The following is a 22,690-nucleotide window of genomic DNA, read 5'->3' on the forward strand; positions in this document are numbered from 1 at the left end:
TCACACCCCCTCACCCCCCTGGGACTGCAGCTCCGGCTGGTGGGACGCGTCCTCCTGTTAGTCCCTCAGCACGTCCCCATAACCTCTAGCTGTATCTGTGGTTTACCACTCCATCCTGCTTGGTGCCTACATTCATACTGCATGAGTGGATATTTGTGTACATTTCCTCTTGTGTGTTTCAGATGCTTTTCAGTGGCTTTAAGCTCTGCCTCTTCCCCTTCGTGTGTCATTCTGTAACATAAAGTGCTGCAACTGCATTATCCAAACAGCTGTTTTTTGTCGGCAGGGTCAGAGAATGGGCTGCTCCCAGGCGCAATGAGGGGCTGCACGCATTTAAAGGGAGTGTAAAATTGGCTGGTGAATACAGGGCTCACTGAGGTTGTCAGTGCAGGAGGAGGCGTTGTCACTTTCTGAAGAGAAATAGAGATTCATGTCATTAATTTGTATAAGGACTGGTGTTTGGTAGACAAGAACCTCATTGTAGACATCTACGTGCACTGGAGATACAGCTGGCACAACGTCACATGCCCTAGAGAGGTTAGTTCTCTGTTAACCAGGATTCATCCTCTTACCCCACAGCTGATGGCACTTGCATGTTTGGAAGAAGTGTTTAGTAAAAAGTGGTGCGGGTCAATCCCTTAGTGGCCAGTCAGAGGGGTAGTGTGCAGTCAGGAGCCACGGTTTAACCAGCGAGGTGAGTTGGGTGTCAGTGCTGGTAGGGAATGTGGGGAGTCAGAGTGTGGGTTGGGTTGTGGGGAGATGGGACGTGCTCTACCATGCTTTGCCATTCCTCTCTGTGCCTCGAAGGCTCCACGTGGAAAAAATGGAATTTTGTCAAACCTGTTCTCTTCCAGCTGGAGTGATTCACACAAACACTCAGCCAACTGCATGAAAGAGAGCCGTGTGTGTTTGTGTGTGTGGGAAAGATAGAGGGCAACGCAGACAGACAACCTCTTTGCCAGATTTCTGGAGGCAAAATACATGCTTGAATACATGAACAGAATAGCCTCACGGTAACATTAGATGGTAACATGTAGGGTGGAAAAAACCCTGTCAAGATGAAACACACATAAATACCTCCAATTCAGATACACAACACAAGTATCAGCAAGTAAGGAAAATCTCAGACAATTCATTTATTGTTCTTTTGGGGTGTTATTTGTCTCTTGCACAATGTCTAGACGTTACGGTATGTTATTCTCACCTCTGTGAGGCCGAGACATTGCTGTTCATGGTTTTCTCTCTGCTGTGGAGAATATTTTATGTTCTTTATGCCGTTGTTATAGAAATAGCTGGGCTCTCTTCGCCCAGTAAATATAATCATTCCCATTTCACAAAGGGAAAATACTACTGCTCAGGTGCTCTGGCATCTTCAAGATGGAAGGTTTAAAACACAGAACAGACCACAAATAGTTGTATATGTTATTTTAGGCAATATTGCAAACATTGTATTTGAATCTTTCTTCAGGATACTGTAAAGCAGCAGAAATGTTAAGGCTCAGTATCTGTGAACAAGGAATGAATTGCTAACTCGCTCATTGCCTGCACTTTGCAGTAACTTACCTCTTAATGAATGTTTGCAGACCTTTCCAAATGACTTTATGATTGCCATCTAGTTTGATGATTCCATCTCAGGGAAAATGCTGAATATTCGTCTCTGATTGTCATCCCTTATTACATAACGGTATCAAATCAAAACCATTAGCATTTGAAAACAAACCAATACCTAATAGTGATGTTTCAGTGCAGGATCTTCTTCCATCGTTTTACTTTGCAGTGGTACCAGACCAGTTCTGTGACTGTGTCCCTGTGTGTGAAAACAAAACAGAGTCATGTCCATGTTACTGTTGTACTATCATACCATAACTGACCTCATTATGGCATTGCCGGTCCATGCGTCATGCTGTGTCTTTGCCAGAATTTCCTGAATGCTTCAGCCAGTCAGTTTCCCGCCAGGGAAATCCTGGGCCGTCGTTGTAGCTGATCTTATCCTCTGCAGTCTCAGGCTCTCTTTCTTTAAAAGCTCGCCAACTCCCTGTCAGTAGCATATGGGTGACAATTCTTAGCCAACAAAATGGAGAACACCTGATTTCAGCATTTATATGCACATATGTTCCATCTACTTTAGAAAACAGACCGTACGTCACAATGCCATTTTCAGTAAATTAGATGTTTTGTGTGAATGCTTCACTTAATGAATACACTTTTTTTTAACGTCAATCTTCCTCAATTGGCTCCTCTCCCACACAAAACATAGACAATACAGTGATAATCAGGCACTGAGAAGCTTTGTGATCTCACAATGAACCTTTTTATTTTCCTTCCTCGGCCAAAGATACTTGATATTTATAGGTGGTCTGTAAGCAGAATAGTGGAGTAGATTATGCTTTTTTTGTGAAACAGCAGGTTTTTGGTTAGCTCTGTGGTGTGTTCGCCGCCCCTCTGTCTGTCTGACACATTCCAACACTGCCCCCTCTCCAAGGCTCTTAGATACCAGTTGGCTTCTATGGCTACAGCAATACATTCATGCCAGCCCTTCTCACTGAAAGACATATTTGTTTGGCTAGTGTAACTATGTCACACAAAAAGCTTTTTAGCATAACACCTGCTAATCTTGGATTTATTCCTTTGAAGGGACCTGCAGATCAGAAATTATAATATATTATTTGCATGCTAATCTGAGTGTTAATCCCTAACCTTTGGGTCCTGAAACATCCTGTCGTTGAAAAAGATTGTTTGTTTTTCTTTGGCTTTTTCTCTTATCCTCTCCCACTCTCTTTCATTTGTTCCCTCTATCGTTTTCCATTATCTGTGGCTTCATCTTGTAAAGCTGGTGCCCTTTCCAATGCATACATTTCTGATTTTGAGATCCCTGTCAAGAAAAAGCCTTTGTGATCTTTTCTTGTTGTTGAGAGAAGCAGAGTTCACAGAGGTCCCCCAGTGAGCGTCCTCCCTAAAAGATGCAGCAGCGAGATTTAAAGTAAACCTCCTCCTCTCCCGCGCGTCCCAGACATCTCCCTGGTTAATGTGTGCTGTGCTGTGCTCCTTACCTAGAAAATGTATTTTAATAAAGAACACTGCCTCTGTCTCCTGGCTGTGGAGAGGATGTTGTGGTGTCCTCACGCTGAGACCCTCCAGGACATTATCACACACATCTCATGTTATAGCTCCTGCCAATGCTGCCATGGCAACATGCTTTCCCACAAAACAATCTTTAACCAGGTCTTTTTAAGAGCATTACTAGAGTCTGGTTAAATTGCCTACCTTGCTTGCACTCTAGGAATATCGTTGCCAAAACCTTTTCGGATTTAAGAGCACACGTTTTTAAGGGAGTCTTTTGTAAATTCGTCAAAGTATGTGATTATGAAATGGTATACATCTGATACAGTATCTTTAGATTAGAGGTCATTTTACAGCCTAAATAGTATTTTAGACTCAAAGTCAACTAGGGGAGTCAGATGAGCAGCTGTTGACTGTGCCTTGCCGTTTCACAGCTAGGTGCCAACTTCCAGTATATCTATTAAATGTGTATTTGTATACTTAGCCAGACAGGAACATGATGATTGGGTGATCTTCTTTAAAGGACTCTTGAGGATTATTGAAATATGTTTAGAATTTATGTGATAGTTGTGCTGGAAATGTCCACTTTTGGTGTTTATTCCTTATGGTCAGTGCTTTTCTGTAATGAAGATAATAGGCAGGGATGATCAAAAGTGATCTCCATCTCCATCAATCGGAGCAGTCTGAGTTAAGAGGTTTATGTCACTCAGAAAGACAGGGAACCAGTGGAGAGGGTGAAAAAGCAGGAACACAAACAGACGAGTCCGGCTCTCATGGACAATGGCTAAACCCCGGCAGTCTCAGATTCTTCTCTCCAGACTGATTTTAGGCTTAGCCAGAATCTCTGTTGAATAAATAAAGCCCCTCATCCAACTATCCACCATCACAATAATCACCACATCATTGCTCATAATTAAAACCTGGGCAAACACTTGTCTTCACACCAATATCCTAAGGATGGGAGGAAGCGGAGGGGGAAAACACACATGGGATTTTCTTCCAGATTGTCTGCCTCTCCCTCTCTACCTATTAATCCAGTATCTTTTTAGCCATGGTAAACTCCATAAGATGGACAGGGCTTGGTTTGGGGTAGAGGGGGGCAGGCCCCATTGGCCTCTGCATGGAGCTGTGGAATTTTTCATTAGCGAACAGCTGGGTCACAAGTGGCACCAAAGCCGTCTTAATATTGTGTTCGCCCACAGATTAGGAGCGGAGAAAAGAAGCCAAAACGTGAGGTTTTCCAGCAGACCCTGCCTTTGCATATTTGCAGACCTCCGCTTTAGAGCACCTCATATTACTGTTTGTTTTATGTCTTCGTCCAGGACCTTCTGGGGTCAATAGTAATTATAAAGCCCTCCACTCCAAATGTTGTTTTTTAACCATTTCAGCACATAATGTGAAAACAGATTTTCCATATATATTTCCCCCAAGAAATTCCCAAAATATAGTTCTAGTTTTTAGTAATTAGCACTCATTTATTCAATAAAGTTAAACAACCATAGTTTTTTGTGTCTAACTTCTTCCTAGATTGATGTTCGATAGGGGATCAGGTCATTCATCATCAGAGACCTCCAAATTTACTTACAGAAAAGACTGGAACATTAGCCATTACCCTTGGTTTATTTTATGTACTGTGCTTTCACAGTACAGCCTCTCCATGTTTGAAGGATGATGTCAGCCCTCAGATGCACTAGCTGGTAATGAGCACACAGACTCAGAGCCTCCTCTGCCCTAACTACCCTAACCTGGGCTGAGTACAGCAAGCCTCAGGTCCACTGTTGTGAAAAGCAGACTGTAGATGTGGGCAGTTATAGGCAGCAGTATACTCTACAACATCTGATAGCTATTACTACCAGTGTAGCTAGCCATCCCCAGCTCCCCCTCTCTAAAGGAGCAATCACCCAGGATGCCTCATTGAGTGGGCCAAGCCCTTAATGGGGGGTCTGCTACACCTCACCTAGATTCGCTTGGAAGGGGCAGACAGACAGAGGACCTGCGATAGAGTTATTAAAAATATAAAATGGGTGCGGAGGAATTTACAGTGGCTTTAAATGGAAGCTGTCCCCAGCCCTCCCTCTGTTCTCGGCGGGCTCTCATTTGCAGAGCATGTGCTGTAAAGATGTCACATCTCCAGCAGGGCGGCCGGGGAGATGGGCCATACAAACAGCTTCAGTTACTGTCGGCTGGACTGACTGGGGGGAGTGAGAAGAAGCAGATCACGATTAATACCAGCCCTGTAATTCACAGCCTTCTGCCTCATTTGTAGACAAATAAATTCAGCTGCTTTGAATCGAAGATAAAAGTCCTGTTTAGAGACAGTTACGATGATGTAATGGAATGAAAACCTATAGACAGTCTATTGATTATTACCTTGAATAATTATGCTATTAGTTAGTAAATGTGTTCAAACATTAATGTGTTCCTTGTACTGTCGGACTACTAAATGCAACGTAAATTGTATCGGCATATGTACTTATCTATCTATTTTAACAGTGCAGTTGGGGCAGCGGTCAGTTCTGAGTGAATGTACAGTGTCCCCATATGTTTTTAGTGTATGCAGTATGATGGACTGACTGGTTTAAATATGTGTGATGTGAGAATGTATGTGTATTTGATCTTTTTTATGTAAGGTGATGCCAAAGAAAAATGTCCATCCAGGATGGACAATAAAGTTTTATTCTATTCTAGATGCACTAATCAGGAAGTTAGTCTATCCTATGTATCGTAAACTCGCTCATTTCAGTGATTTCTTTTATAACTCACCTGGGTTGGGGAGTTACATGTGTAAGGGATTACAAAACAATTGTAACTGCAATCCTTTACTTTACCAGCAAAAATATTGTAATCAGATTACAGATACTTTGGAAGAACTAGATGAAGACTTTGAGGATTACTTTTAAATTCAGAAAAGATGTTTGCGAAAAAAAATCTTTGACACTACTCTGTTTTCTCAATGACATTCAAATCAGCATTGAAAAAAAGGCTGTATTCCACCTGAGCGAGTCTGACCACTGTGATGACACACCAAATGTGTTTGATGGATCGCGGGAAAAGAGCACGAATGAAGCTTTTGTAGGCGACCGTACAAGCTATGTCTTACAATGGTGCGACTGCTGTCGGCATCCAAAGATTATCCAACTTGAATAAACGCTTGGAGGTGAAGATGACAGCAGTGGTGTAGTAAACGGCGATACAGATATCACTTATTATTGATATCTACATAGCACATTGATGTGAATCACACTGCTGCTCTCTCATTTAGCTATTTGAGCCTTACGGATTGTGGTTGTTGTGGACGGCTGTTCACAAATCTAAATTTGTATTTGAACCCAATAATGGTTGAATTCAAGAAGTTTAAGTTACCTATCAATCATTGTTTTTGAAACTAGTGGACAGCCAGTGAAAAATGCGCTCTTGCAACAGCTGCACAGTGCTGATCCCAGCCTATGGAATAAAAGTGTTTTATTTTTATTGCTCAATCTAATTCATGCTGATATTTTATTTTTATCCATCGACCTAATAGACACATGCTCAAACTCGCACACTTTTGATAGACAATCTGTAGTTGCTACATCCATTTTTGTACTAGTAAATTATATATGTTAATGTAAAGATATTATTTTATTTTATTATTATATATAGTAACAAGTGATGGGTTAGAAGAGGCCTACATAACCAACCCATAAAGTACAATTTTACATCCATATATGTCCAGCTATGTAAACTTTAACATTGATTTATCCAGCAATATATACATTTTTATATTCTTCTAATGACTCTTAAGGGGAAAGTAATCTAAAAGTAACCTAATGTAATCAGATTACGTTACTGAGTTTGAGTAATCCATAATTTGCGGTACTGATTACCATTTTGGACAGGTAACTAGTAACTGTAACGGATAACATTTAGAAAGTAACCTACCCAACCCTGTACCCCACTCTATAATGCAAAGTGAGTGATGACACTGTCTGTGTGGAAGCAGGGCTTGAATGCGATGTTGCATTGAGTGTCCATCCACAGAAACTACAGCTGTCCAAACAGCACTTGTGTACCTGGCTGCCTGCTCGCCCGCTTAGTTGTGTACTCAGCCTCTTCTGCTGGCCAGCGGTCTCACTGTCCTTTCACATTTCAACATGAGCTTTTCTTTCACTGTGTGCTTGAAGCACAACTCTTTCCCTAACATGCAGAGAAAGTTACCTCTCTCTCTGTCTTGACTACAGAGTGCCAAAGAGCGAGCTTAACTGTGTGGTGTAATTTGCATCTATTATGAACTCATGATAAAGATGGTGATGATGTCACACAAGCAGGCCTTTAAGCTCAACATCAACCCTATGGGACTCCATAGCACAGACACGGAGCACTGGCTGTAAGAAATCCCAAAGAACGGCAGTCTTAAGTGCACAACAACTTGATCAATGCTTGGAGGCATGTAGGTGTTGCTTCTAGCTCTGTGTTCTGATTGCCGGTGCTGCAGAATGTCTGGTAAATGATAGACAGAGCCTTATGATAGGCAGCAGCAACACCCTGGTTGGTGTCTGGAATTTTCCTATACGTGTGATGAGGCTTTCCCAGTGACAGGTCCTTTTATCCTCCCACAGCTGACTGTCAGGTTGTGCCCACAGGGTTTACAGCATCTGGTGAACCTGGAAGACCAACATGCTGCAGTAGACATATTGCAATTTTAAGGGAACAAACACCTGCCATAGAAGTTCATGCATTTTGCCATCTAAAGCGATGTGTAGACATTTGATATTGATACTGAACGACATAACACAACTTTTTTCACCTTGTTTCATCTCTAGACTAGTGTGGGAAAAACACAATTATTGGCATGTGATCATTTGAATGTGACTAAAAGCAGAGGTTTGCTGTGTGTAGTTGTGTAATACAGTGATATTGCCCAATCTAACATGACTAGACGGCTGGCTGTCTGTGTGGCCAGAGGCTTGCCTGAAGAAATCTTTCAGCATTCCAGTACATAGGAGATCATGTAGTCATAGAAACAGTGTGTTCATCTGAGCCTGACCAGCAGTGGGGGTCAAGTGATGAGAATAACACCTCTGTAACTCACTATGTAACTCATGTTTAAAACATAGTGATATCCAAAAACTATGCCATATGTTTTCATTGGCATTTTGGGTCAGGTGCACATGCGCTCATAGCTTCCTTTCAGCAAGGCATCTTACAAATGCCAGCCTCACTATATAGTATAGAGGGAGAGCCCATGTGTGAGAGAAGTGATGGAGATGGCACCTTTGAGCCATTAGTAGTGTGTACATTTTCCTCTAATGGGTTACTTTTACCTGCTGAGAGTTTAATTAAAAAACAAAGCGGCTCCATTTGAAGTCCATTACTATGCTAATGTTTTGTTAGCGGGGAGGGGGGTGATTAAGCAGGTTTTAGGGCTGACTGGAGCTGGCCCTGGGGACTAGAAGGATGGCACTTCTTATTTGGCTTCATTACTTTCTACACGTGTCTAAACACACCAACCTAAGATCCATGCTGAGACCATACTGCCATGGAGCCATATCCTTTAGGATTATTAAAAGTAATGATGCTCTAGATTATCATTTTGTTATGCTCTAGTTTTGAAATGTAATTGAGTGTAAATTAACAAGTTTACTGTTGTTTTAGTTATGATGACAGTCCATACTCTCGCATGTCAAGTCCCTCTCTATGCTGTGTGTTTTACAACTGTGGTTATCACTGTAAGCAATTAGACAAAGTAGGGTTATAGTTGAGGCTGCTATATTTAGAACCCGTGCCTCTGTGGTCTAAAGTGCTGTCGAGTAGCCAACACAATTGTACATAACAAAGTCATTTTCTAAATGTTAAGGATCGCCATCTATGCACAAAGGAACATCTGGGCATCAAATGTTTTTGCGCGTAACATACATCCACAACCAGTAAAGCTGTTCAACTCTATATCTAGTCTTCCTTGGAACAGAGTTACCATGTTTTTAACAGGAGCTGCTGTTTACCAGTATCCTTGGCCTCTGGCCTCTCCCTCCACCCCTCTTTCCCTCCACCCCTATATCCTCTGGTCTTTCCCTCCACCCCTCTCTCCTCTGGTCTCTCCTTCCACCCTTCTCTTCTCTGGTCTCTCCCTCCACTCCTCTCTCTTCTGGTCTCTCTGGTCTCTACCTCCACCCCTCTCTCTTCTGGTCACTGCCTCCACCCTTCTCCTTGGTTTCCAGGAGACAGGCAACTTGGGCTCTTGTTGGACTGCGGTGGAGATGGATGGCTGGAGAGAAAGGTCAAGCCAGAGATGTAGCCTGTAAATCAATGAGCTTCCAGCCATGCGGTGTTGACCGATTGCTCCACAGGTCCTCAGTCTGCATTCAGTGTCCGGAGACCTTCCTGTGGCTGTGACCCTGTTCCATACACCTCATCCTTCACGTCTGGGTGATTGACATGGCCAGCCTTACAGGCCCACCCGCTTCCTAGTGAAACAAGGAGGGCCATCTTCAAAGTGATTGTTTACAGCTGTTCCGTGGGTTAATCCTGATCCTCTCTTTCTTTTGAAGGGGATGCGAGGACATAATAGCCTGGGCTATTCTCCCACTAAATTGTTATGCTATTTCTCTGGTTGTTTAATAGCAAAAGGGGAGTAGGTGAGACGAGACCATGTGTTGCTAAATGTACCATGATTATCAAGCCACAAACTCCTCCATTCCTCTTTCTCATCCTCCGGGCTCCTCTTTTATCCCTTTCTCCCAGCCTGATCCTTATCACTGTGGCAGAAGCATTGAAAGTAATGTCTTTAGTGGGAAATCATTGGCAACATGTGGTGAAAGCTTAAGATGTTGTCACACTTTAAGTTGCTTCTAATCTGTTCAAAGGGAAAGTGCATACTTCTGCAGTGGGTCTTAGCGGGAGAAAGAAAGAAGAGGAACAGGGAGGTGAAAACACACGACTCCAAAGGCTGAGGCTTCTCAGCTGCACTGAGCTTATCCTTTGACCAGACCAGGGATATATTTTTGTTGTTGTTAAATATCTCTATCTGAGGAAGCTTTTCAAACAGTTGAGTATTTTCCATCGTAAAGTACTTTGAGGGTGCATAGCTGAATTCACCATAGGTGAATGCAGAGTAATGATGAAATGCTGCTGTTCCATTTACTGTTTTACATTGCTTTTAGCAAGGTGAGAGTATAGGTTCTTGTGAATCTCAGTACAGCTAGCTAGAATGTGAGCATGGCAGAAAAGGAGAGAGAGGGAGAGAGAGAGAGAGAGAGCGAGAGAGAGAGAGAAGCAAAGATATTGAGTGCTAAGAGATGGAAGGATGGAAAGATGAATGATTCCCCTGTGAGCCATCTTAAAAGGTATCTGCTGAGATTATCTCTTATTCTACTGATGAGGTCCAATGCTGAGAACGCCTGGGTAAATATTGGCACTTTGCTGCTTGAAACGTGGTCATTGATCCACACTAGAGGGTCTTATGGGCTGATCTGTGCGCTCAGGTGTGGGAGGAGAGAAACGCAGATCCTGACTGCAAACGAAAGCAGGGACATAGGATCCTGCTGGCTGGTGGTCCTCTTTGTGGTCCGTGCTCTATCTCCGTCCTCAGTAAATGTACAACAGCACAGCTGCTGAGCACACAACAAACAACAGACTTCTTAACTCAGGCTTCAATAGACGGGTCACTATGGGCAGCAGCAGAAACTGATGCATTCTTTTTTCGCTGGTTAATTTTGGGCAGATTCTGATTTCAAATGGCATTTTGAGTCTTTGAGACAGTTTGTCATTTTTGAGTGATATGAGTGGAGTTGTAAAAGGATATTGACAAACCATGCTAGCCCAGCACTACACCAACGGCTGCATCTTATCCCTCTTGCCCCATTAGCTTTTACAAAGAGCTTAGCCTACACTTCAAACTGCAGACCCTGTTCATCTTAGGGCTGGAGTCAGCATGACCTTGATAGTTGATGTGTTTATTATAGTATTTTGCAGATCAGCGTGATCATCATCATCTGTGTCTTTCCCCTGTCTCCCGTGGGCATGTTCTCCCCACCGCCTGGGCCTCTATCTGCTAATCAGGTAATGGTATGGAGGTTGAATAGCGTGCCTCCCTCTGGTTGTCCTTCACTGCTCACACACTGGTGTTGTTTTAAAGAGCATTCTTTAGGAGCTGAACTTGGAAAGGTATTAAAGTGGGATTAGGCTCCTCCACAATCCAGTGCTTGTGTCATTCAGGGAGCTGTGTTCTCCTTTCTGCACCGCGACCCCCCCCCCCCCCCCTCTGTTTGATTGTAGCTAGCCGCGGGAGTCGGAGTGACTGGGCCTTTCAAAGGAGAGGGGTTAAATCCCTAGTCCAGTGCTCCCTGCTAATTCCCCTTGTTCCTTAGAGAAGGATTTACTTCTGCTGCCAGCTTCTGAAAGGCCCTCTCTGCCCATCCGAAAAGTCGCCGTTGCCTTCCTGTGGAGGTGTGGTTGCCATAGAAGGGGCGTCATGCATGGATATTCCATCTGAACCCCACTGAGAATGGGGTACAGGGGCCGACAACAGGCAAGAAGTCTGGATTAGACCAGAGGACAAAGCAGGACAGGAAGATTCCAGAAGGGACAAATAGGAATTACAGCACCAAAAATAATGCAAAGTGACAGAGGGGAAATAGAAAAATAATGGCTTACAAGATTAGAATCGTAGAGGAAAAGAAAGAAAGAAAAGAAGGGCCTGAATAAGAATGTTTTTATCTGGGTGAGAAGATTTGAGAGAGCGGTTGAAGGTGAATGTGGAATCTGGGACATATCAAAACCATACTAACAAGTCATTTCCTCTGCCTTTCTCCTCTCAGACGCCAATCATTAGCTGAACATTAGAGCTGGACCTCTGGGCTGGTCACCACACATTCATCCCCTCATGTCCCTCAATCCCAGCATGCAACAGTTAGACAGTCCTTCTCTCTAAATTTATGAATTATTATTCATCTATCTTGTGAATATTTTGATTTGTTTAAACAGCGATAGCCAACATTCCATGCAACTGTAAGGTTGATCCACGAGGACTTTATGTTTTACTCCTACACTTTTGCGGTAGATATTGGATTACAGATGTAGGACCTTAATTTGTTCACTCTTTTGTTGCTGAGAATTTTCCTGCATAGCAGGAAATGCAAACTTTTAGTGTATTCAAGGTTTAAGTTTGTAATTTCCACTTTAAAATTTCAGACTTGATTTGCCCTAACGAAAAATATATCAACCCCTACAAAGAAATGCCATTAATTATAATCCACATAATAATTCACATTTCCTGTTAATGCAGGATTATATTCCTGCTGTAGCAAACTGGTTCAAATTAAGATCCTACATCTGTATGTATGTCCCTGCTATTATCGTTTGACACAGCTTGAATATTTAATGTGTAATTGCTTGCTGCCCATGTAATGCAGGGCTGCCTTGCAAAATATACTTTTGTCTCAGTGGGACTCTGCCTAAACAAAGGTTAAATTAATATTAGGTTATGTTTAAGATTATATGAATTACATATTTTGTTGGATCACAGTAATTTCATCGTTGAGCAGATAAGCATCATGCTGTAGGTCTCTGCAGGTTGCTTTCACAAGAAGTCAGCTTGTTTGCAAAATGTGCAAAAATATATTTTTTAAGCGATTATCCTCTAGGTTTTTCCATAGTTTAATAATAATCTTCTTAATGTATTGTAATAATTGAAAGATTAAAGCCTGCGTGTGCCAATTCTGATATCTCTGTTGTTTTGCCATTATAGTGAGAAAACAGTCTGATTTGTAGTAAATGTCCGCTCAAAGATGGAGCTGATATGAGATGTAGAGACTAGAAACAGCAACCAAACGTGTCTCTTGTTTCAACCATGCAAGCAGCTGCTCTACTGAACTGTGTGGCAGACACAAACTCCCTATCAGTTCTCAATCAGCACCTACAATATTATTAACATGACAAAACCTTCCTTTGGTTTCTCTCCCCTCATATTTAAACATATTCATCACTATCGCTCATCCCTGTCCTGAAACAGCAGATCATGTCAATTGCTGCTCTCTCTCTCTTTCTCTATTCCCTCCCTCTCGCTCTCTCCCTTGCACAATGAAATAGATGTTCACCACAAATAGATAGGCGGCTGCCAGCTGTCCTCCAGACCAACGAAAACAAAGAGCATGCTAATAAAACCAGCTTCATGGCTGGACAAGATCAACCACACTCTCTGCCTCCTTGCCCAGTTAATGATTCTCCTTCTGAACGACAGCAAATGAATTAAAACTCTCCCAGCCACCAATAAAAGAATACAAAAAGTTTGACATCTTCCTGAAAATATATTATGGAAGATGGAGGTGTTAATGTAGCCGTGCACCATAGAGGCTGGATGGCCAGATGAGATTTAAAACAGTGTGATGAGTAGGAGGAGATGAATCAGATATAGTGGGTGTAGAAAAGTATGACGACACAGTGGGCATGTTCCAGTTCCTAGTCGTTACTCAAACAGACCATGCTGACAACCTGCAAAGAATCAGATGCTAATCTGACAGAGAAACAGTGATTATGATAAACAAGTAAAAAGAGAAAAAAGGACATTTAATGTGCTGATTCAAATTGAGCATCATAACTGACTGAACCCAGTGTCGGTCAGCTGTCTGAGGCTAAGAGGCATTTAGGTGCCCATGACCCAGCTCTGTTGGAGTGCGTGGGGATAGGGGGACCCTAGTCACATACACACATGAACTCCAGTCAAAGGGACCACTCACTGCTACTGGCTGCCCACAGGATCAGCCACAGCGGCCTGCCACCCTCAAACCCTGTTAATCAAAAGCCCATGATGACAGGTCAAGCTCGGGAGATTAAGTTGACCCCCCTTGATTCTGTGATCAGATTGTGTTGTTAATGTAACGTACGTTTTTTATTCATCTGATTAGTAATGGTGCCTTTTCTCTCACCTTCCATAGATTGTTTGCCGCCAAGTGCAGTGGATGCCTGGAGAAGATCGCCCCCACAGAGTTTGTGATGCGTGCTCTGGAGTGTGTATACCACCTCAACTGCTTCTCCTGCTGTGTGTGTGACCGGCAGCTGAGAAAAGGGGATGAATTTGTCTTGAAGGAGGGCCAGCTGCTGTGTAAGAGTGACTATGAGAAGGAGAAGGACCTGCTCAGTTCTGTCAGCCCGGACGACTCCGACTCAGGTAAGACCAAATCCTATCGCAGTCATTACAGTACAATACAGTACACGCAGAAACAGAAGAACACACACTCGCAAACACAGAAAAGTATGAAAACGTATTCTGGGTGAGACCCACAGTTTTGAGTAATTGTATTCAGTCATTCATTCATTTTATTCTATGTACAATGGATATTATGGGCAGGGAGCAAAAATGTGTTGGGCTAGGAAGTGGAAACAGGGAAGACAAAAAGGTATTGGGCTAGGAAGTGGAAACAGGGAAGACAAAAACGTATTGGGCTAGGAAGTGGAAACAGGGAAGACAAAAATGTATTGGGCTAGGAAGTGGAAACAGGGAAGACAAAAAGGTATTGGGCTAGGAAGTGGAAACAGGGAAGACAAAAATGTATTGGGCTAGGAAGTGGAAACAGGGAAGACAAAAAGGTATTGGGCTAGGAAGTGGAAACAGGGAAGACAAAAAGGTATTGGGCTAGGAAGTGGAAACAGGGAAGACAAAAAGGTATTGGGCTAGGAAGTGGAAACAGGGAAGACAAAAAGGTATTGGGCTAGGAAGTGGAAACAGGGAAGACAAAAAGGTATTGGGCTAGGAAGTGGAAACAGGGAAGACAAAAAGGTATTGGGCTAGGAAGTGGAAACAGGGAAGACAAAAAGGTATTGGGCTAGGAAGTGGAAACAGGGAAGACAAAAAGGTATTGGGCTAGGAAGTGGAAACAGGGAAGACAAAAAGGTATTGGGCTAGGAAGTGGAAACAGGGAAGACAAAAAGGTATTGGGCTAGGAAGTGGAAACAGGGAAGACAAAAAGGTATTGGGCTAGGAAGTGGAAACAGGGAGGACAAAAAGGAACTGTATTAATGGCTTGTTGGGCCCTTGTGCCGGCGGGCTCTTTTGCTGGAAATAATTAAATCGGTGTATCATGATGACTGACGGGAGGATTTAGGGCCTTTCGACAGAGGGCCGAGCGGAGCTCCTCTTATCTTCTCCTCTGTACCCCTCGCCTCCACACAATGAGGCATCTCGCCAAGCCTCACTGTTCAGACCCATCTGGCTCTCATTTAAACATGCACACAAAGGCAGAGAATTTGTCAAACACATCTGTCTGTGTCAACTTTTGTCAACTTAAAGGAATATTTATTTTACTTCCACGCTTCGTTTTGTCCTAGTGGAGCACATGGGCATTCTTTTGGAGTGTCTCCAAATTCAAGATTTTACATGAACAGAGGTTAACCTCGGCATATACAGAAAATAAAATATAGAAATCAACTGGTGAAATACAGTTTAGCATACTACACCACACTATTTACAGTAGAGAATCAGAACCAGATGACAGCCGACAGAACGAAACCATCATGTATGCATCTCCAAGCCATCACAGGAAGCCCACATCATTTGTTGCTTTAATTGAAAGTGCTGCTGTTTCTGAGAACACTGCTTTTCACTCACCCAGGCCTTGAATGTTGTAATGAATGCATTAGGGATACATGATTTAACATTGGATTTGATCATTATCTTTGTAAACTCATGAAGTTTAGCATTTTAAGTACGAGTATCTTTATATTATGTACACTGACATTGCTTGTTAGATTAATGAGCTAATGTCCATCACACTATGTGATGATAAAAGATGGCACATTATGTGTGCCAATAGACAGACACCAAGATCCCTTTATGGATACATCCAATTACAATAGACAATAACAAAACCCATCAGCTTTCCACCTTTTGGTAAGAATGTCTTAGAACCTTTTCCAATTGTATTCTTTATGCATAGCATCTTTTTAGTATTTTTGTCTGTTGGGACCCAGTGTACATTTTACTATTATTTTCAGGTTCTGAAATCTATATTTGATATTTCCTCTGATATTTTGAGTTCATTTCCCATATGTGGTCATGCTGCCTTTTCATGTTGTGGTGGATCCGCTATGTAGTATTCTTACCAAATATTTATTTGGTGTAAAACAGCCAAAGCTGAGTGTAATTAATTACCAATGATATAATGTCAAATCCAATGACAAATGTGCATATAACATTGTCCTCTGAAAGTCTAATCGTGCACGTGGCCTATTCGTTTTGTAATAAATTCATAAGAAATAATTAAATCCACGTGTCTCCTTTCATTATGGATACACTTGTGGAGTCGGAATCTCTTGGAATTGGAAAGAACATCTATTTATCAGCAGACTTTCTGAGAAGGAGTCAGCTCAAACCCATACTGATATTGGTGAAAAATGGTATCTCCATGCAGAGAAAAGCGACGATGGGGATCTGGGTATCAAGCAGGAGAAAGGCACCGGAGGCCAGGGCAAGGGAGATGATGGGAAGGACCCCAGAAGGCCCAAGCGACCCCGCACCATTCTGAACACTCAGCAGAGACGAGCCTTCAAAGCCTCCTTCGAGGTGTCCTCCAAGCCCTGCAGAAAGGTGAGACCTTCTCCTCTCCTCCACATGACCTAGTCACCACCAAAGCAGCTCTATTTTCACCAGACAGACAGAGTTAATCCCACTGTCTGCCTACGGAACTCTCAACGGAGGTGAAAACTAACACTTTGTTTAACCTCTAGCACGAAGGCGGCTAGCTGCAGTTTGAGCACAAAAGTAGCTACGAGGAACAAGTGTATTTAGGCTACAGAGAATGACCTGAAATAATGACCTACATTGGGAAAACTACTGTAAATGTCTGCACTGCTACAGTATACACACAGTATGAACTGAAAGCTGGCATTTGTGAGAAGAGAAGCAACAAAATCAATCTTTTAAGCTTACTTTGAGTTGTTTTTGTAGTATACTGTAGATGCAAATCCAATACTAATACTTCATAATATCCCCATGGACAGACTGACATATGGAGAATTGGAGGAATGCCATGAGGCCTACAGTAGTTTTACAAATAAAATTCTCAAATTTGAAAAATCTCCAGCACCTCGGAGCTGTGCTTTGAAGTGGCTAGCAACACTCTGGTCTGTGTTAACTGAGGTAGAGGGTAACGCAGCCCATCTGCCCTGCGCCAAATGACATTCTGAAAGAGAGGAACTGCATCCATAGTGGAGGCCCTAAAAAGCATTCACTGCAGCCACTCCAAAGCTTTGAAGAGGCAGTAACCAATAGGTCCAAAAAGACTGCCACAATCTGTAGTTAGGTGTTTGTTTTCTTGTGGGATGTTGAAATGCATTTGTGTTGACTTGTTAAAGGTAAGGGAGACCCTAGCTGCTGAGACAGGCCTCAGTGTTCGTGTGGTGCAGGTGTGGTTTCAAAACCAGAGAGCCAAGGTGAGAGCACAACCACCAGAAAGGCACTGTTTGTGATAATTATGTTATTTGTTACTAATCAAGAGACCAATGTAGTAATAGCAATGCAGTACACATAGATTGGCAGGAGTGTTCAAACATTACAGTATTGGAGCTAACAAATCACCACAGATATCAACAATAAATGGAACTATTTCATTGCATTCCATTTAACTCTGTAAAGTTAAAGTGCAATGCATTCAAATCTACCTCAGTCATACGTTGGATGTCTACATCCACCTCCTTTTTTGATATTATCTTCAAAAGCCTTTGATAACCAAGTACAGTCAGATACGTGTTCCTATAGTTCACTCAGGGGTGAGCAACAAGAAGCATTGTTTTCAAATGAAAAACAGCACGTTAGTTTGGGGAGTTACTTAAAACTCTGTCTTTTTATTTTTTAGATGAAGAAGATGGCAAGGAGACAGCAACAGCAACAAGAACAACAGAATTCTCAAAGGCTTGGCCAAGGTACAGTATACAGTCTACAGTTTGGGCTGAAGAGAGCCAATAACCACTGCCCCAGAATCATTTTCAATAGCCTTTCGGTAGTTTAAAAACAGATGTTACTGCTTCCGTATTACCATGGCTTTAGACAATTATTTTGCATTTGACATGGTGTTAAAAATTGTGATCTGGGATTATCACATAACATAAATAAAAATGATGATTCAGCCAGCTAAACGTGCAGCATGGCACTTCAATGAGAAACACAGAGGCAGGATAATCACATACTGTATACCACAGCTCTGTGTGACCACTCCAAAAGATGGCATTAATTGAGGCAACATGCAAACCTTTGGAGTAGAACGGACGTAATGGCTTCTGCTCGTGTGTGACCTCCCACGCATTAGCCCTAGTTTCCACTGGTGTGTGTGTGTGTGTGTGCGGGGGGGGGGGGGGAGGCTAGCTAGCGTCTGTGGCTCCAGTCAGGCGTGGTACATGGGAGACCGTGTCAGCTGTGTGTGTGGGTTGGGAGATTTACAAATGAAAACCTGTTAATCAGTCTTGTATATAAAATGACCCATCCTGTGTGAGAACTGTAGTCCCCATGCTGTAGCCAGGTCAAACACTCACGTTCCCGTTCAGAAACTCCACTCCTGTAATGATGTCATACAAACTGTTTGTCAGGGTTAGAGCCACACCAACAAGGGTTCAGAGGCAATCTTCTCAGAATTCAAGACAAATGCCTTGGCACTGTACCACACCGTGAGGAAGAATCACTCGTAAAATGTTCACAAATCATATTATATTTGGAATTTTAGATAAAATGATAGTAATGATATGATTCCAGGCACAGACGAAAGCTTAATTGAAAAACACACATCCACTATGGAGAAAGGATGTGGTTTCACAATCTTGTAAGAAAACACAAGATATATAACAGTGAGGAGGAAGAATCTACACAAAGTATACACAAGACAGAAGATACACGATTTAAGAGATGTTGCACACAGTACATAAATATAGCTGTACAAGCTAAAGCAGCTACCTGGAAATCCCAAGGCTTACATTGACATTTTATTACTCAACAGCTCTAGAATATTTTGTCAAACTCTGTAGGGAAAGGCATACAGTATGCCCTGAAATGCTGTTGCCCAAAAGTGCATATTGTGAATACTGGATAGGATAGTATGTGAGGAGATATATGTATTTTAGATAACAAAATTTACTGAGTACAGTTAACTTAAACAAGAAAGCATTACAGCAGACATATGTGATGGAAACTTCTGGAACCCCAAATAAATGAATGACAGACATCTTTTCACAAGGGCTCACCACTGTAAAGGAAAGTGCAGGGTGGTGGGCTCCAGTCTCAAACCCACAAGGGCTGTGTGTGCGTCCCACTCACCACTGAGTGAGTCAAGAGCTGCCTTCTTCAAGGGAATGCTGGGAGAATCTCCCTTGGCCACAGCAGAGCAGAGAGGGTTTCCATGGAGACAGTGCTCATGGTCTAGTTTCTGTATTAGATTTAGAGTTGATGATTTTCCTCCCAGGAACACAGGAGTCTTCGTGTAAAGTCTTTCTCCATGTGATTGGCTGTGTTTCAGAGGTGATGTCCAATCGGATGGAGGGCATGATGAACTCCTTCACGCCACTGGCCCCGCCCCAGCAGCAACTGGTTGCCATGGATCAGAACGGCTACAGTACAGACCCCTTCCAGCAGGGCCTCACTCCCCCACAGATGCCCGGAGACCACATGAACCCATATGGTGAGCAGCCACCCCCCTACCCCCCTGCTCAACCTTACATGCTCCCCAGTGTGGGACATGTGTTCAGGCCACAGAGCCCTGGCTTAGGCTGCTCGCACAAAGTACAAGCAGCCCCCTTCCACATGAGATGACACAAACATACTCACAGGCCACTGGTTTATTTTGAAGTTCATTTCAAAATCAATCCAACATGTTTTCTACTCCCCCTCCCCCTCCCGCCCCACAATCACTCAATATGTTCTCTCTGTCTGTGTATGGGGTTTAGTGGCATGCAATGCTATGCTATCTGACAGTTTGCATTGCGGACTATATGAGGAGCTTTTAGATAATCCAAATGGCTTGCGGTAAATTATAATCAAAACAATGGTGAGAATGATGAGTGAAGTAATGTACCACGATGCGAAATAACCATTGTATGTGACAATCACAGGGATTTGTATTTTTTTTTCTTCATTTATCCTTTATTTAACTAGCTAAGTCAGTTAAGAACAAATTCTTATTTACAATGACGGCCTACCAAAACGCAAAAGGCCTCCTGCGGGGGCGGGGGTTGGGATAAAAAAAAAATATATAGGACAAAAACACACATCATGACAAGAGAGACAACACAACACTACGTAAAGAGAGACCTAAGACAACAATATAGCAAGGCAGCAACACATGACAACACAGGGATGCAAACGCAAACAAAACACAAATGTTTAAATAAAACTTGATTCAGTTATTTTATTCTTCCGTTTAATTTACATATACGGGTTGAAATTGGTAGAAGACAATTTTGAGCAGTGTCTCCAACCCCATAAAGATTGTTTACTAAACGTAATATCATTTCTGAATGCCTCCATTTTGTGTCTTGCAGTTGCAACACCCAAAGTCCCAGTCTCATCACACTTCTTCTTTTTTTATGGGATAAATAGAGGGAAGGGTGATATTGCCAAAACATTAAAAGATATGTCTCTTCATCACTCTATCCCTGTCTTTTGTAACAGTGTCATTAAAATCGGGAGTGCAATAAAGTTAACAATTCCCACAAGAAAAATAATAGGAAGAGAAATTATGAGATACGTAAACATTTGCTATTATTGAGCTCTTTTGGATAGATGCCTCTTGTTGACATGTTTCTCTCAGATCCATAGTAACTGTCCCAGAGAGGGACAATGCTTTCAGAGAGCTATTGTCAAAACAGTTTTCAGAATTGTAATGGAACGTAATAACAATCATTCAAAGTGGGCATCAAGACTAACAATTATAACTTTGCAAGACAGTCATAAATATATCAGATTTATTATCAGTGCAATTGGAAGTTGCAGTTTGCTTTTATTCAATGCCCCGCGTATAGTATTTTCTTTGACTGTAAATTATTATATTGTTGCAACTATTTTTTCTCTTTCTCTCCTTTATAGGTAATGATTCAATTTTCCATGACATAGACAGCGACACATCTTTAACCAGCCTCAGTGACTGCTTCATGGCATCTTCAGAAATGAACATGCAAGCACGTGTGGGACCCATTGACCGACTCTATTCCATGCAGAACTCTTACTTTGCATCATGAAAGAATCACATACAGAAATTATATTATGTAATATAGCAGATCATCCACAAACTCTGCTTCTCGCCTTCCTCAACTGCCTCACATCAAGGAGTTTCCACACTGCTATGGACAAGACAGAAGCAACGACCTGTTCCAATGACTCCTGGATCATGTGCAGACAATGGACTCAAATAGAGAAAAATAGTTTCTCAACAGTGGAGATTCCCTGGGAAAAAACAACAATTTTCTTCTTTTTTTCTAGAGATTATTGGTAACATATTTGTATATTACTGCCAGAAAAGTTGCACACCTTTCTTTGTCAACAAAAAGAAAATCAATGGAGCCACCAATTTTAAAAATGCAAACCAAATACTACAGGCCCACCAGTTATCATAATGCATGACTTCATAGTTAATCGTATGGCCATAAAACTGAAAAACCCAGAAAAAAAAAACCTGTGAGTTGTTGAGATGTGTCCACTTTATAATGCATTCAGCATTAGCATTTTGATCACATTGATAGTTTTAGCCCTAAAGAGAAGATATTGTGTTCATAGTAAATAGACAGTGTGTTCACAAGAGACAATGTGGGTATGTGTGTGTGTATTTGAGTAAGAGTGTGTGAGAGATATAAACATTCAGAAAAATAAAGATGCATTGTGGTGTCCGTTTGGTGTAAATACTTTCCCAAGCAGATTGGTTGTGCATGTTAAAATGGAAAACATTCTATTTATTTAACTATAACATGCTCTTGAAGGTACTTATGAATCTGAAAAGCTTTATTTAAACAGGAGAACATTTTGTTATGTAATTAGTGAGTACATGATTATCACAATTCATTTGTATGCCATTTAATTATGAACCATAACCCTTTTTTCAGACTGGCTGTAAATGAGCAAAATTGTGCTATTTATTTCATACAGACTTGAGACCATGTCAAATGTACATTTTCAATTGTTAAGAAATTGCTAAATTACCAAAGTCGATTGGTTCATTGAATAAACAATATTTCTTCTCCTGATGATAGCTTAATTCATGCTACACTGAAACACATTTGTACTAAAAAGACTGAACCTCATAATAGCAATTGCATCATTTTGTGACCCAGAAGGAATTGTAACATGTATTTTCATGGTACAGAAGTTGTTAAAGAGATGGAACGCAAGGTTTGTAGTTTTTTGGATTAAACTGTGTGAATGGATGAAATTTACAACCATGTTCATTTATGATTTGAGAGAGAGAGAGAGAGAGAGAGAAAGAGAGAAAGGGAGAGATTAGTAGTTTGGGTCACAGAGAAAGAGAGCAGGATCATTTAACATGGCTTGAGTAGGCTCCAGACACCCACCCTTAATTGCTAATAACCCATCCGCAACCGCCCGACGATATGTGATAAAGTGAAAATCTGAGGTCTGCACCCGACCCGCAAATATAGAAAATGTGCTGTACAGTTCACTGTTTTTCTC

General features: G+C 41.9%; 1 protein-coding gene across 1 annotated transcript in view; it reads left to right on the top strand.

The window, feature by feature from the left end:
* LOC109895105 (LIM/homeobox protein LMX-1.2) overlaps positions 1 to 22,248 on the top strand; it is a 53,420-nt gene extending 31,172 nt beyond the window's left edge. The window contains exons 3-8 of the mRNA XM_020488753.2: positions 13,971 to 14,203; positions 16,443 to 16,618; positions 17,386 to 17,463; positions 17,886 to 17,952; positions 19,533 to 19,694; positions 21,098 to 22,248. Of these exons, the coding sequence (XP_020344342.1) occupies positions 13,971 to 14,203; positions 16,443 to 16,618; positions 17,386 to 17,463; positions 17,886 to 17,952; positions 19,533 to 19,694; positions 21,098 to 21,249 (868 nt within the window). The 3' untranslated portion in view covers positions 21,250 to 22,248. The remainder of the gene's footprint in view (positions 1 to 13,970; positions 14,204 to 16,442; positions 16,619 to 17,385; positions 17,464 to 17,885; positions 17,953 to 19,532; positions 19,695 to 21,097) is intronic.
* The last annotated feature ends 442 nt before the right edge of the window (positions 22,249 to 22,690 follow it).

The sequence above is a fragment of the Oncorhynchus kisutch genome, linkage group LG8 (assembly GCF_002021735.2).
Source record: "Oncorhynchus kisutch isolate 150728-3 linkage group LG8, Okis_V2, whole genome shotgun sequence".
Lineage (NCBI taxonomy): Eukaryota > Metazoa > Chordata > Actinopteri > Salmoniformes > Salmonidae > Oncorhynchus > Oncorhynchus kisutch.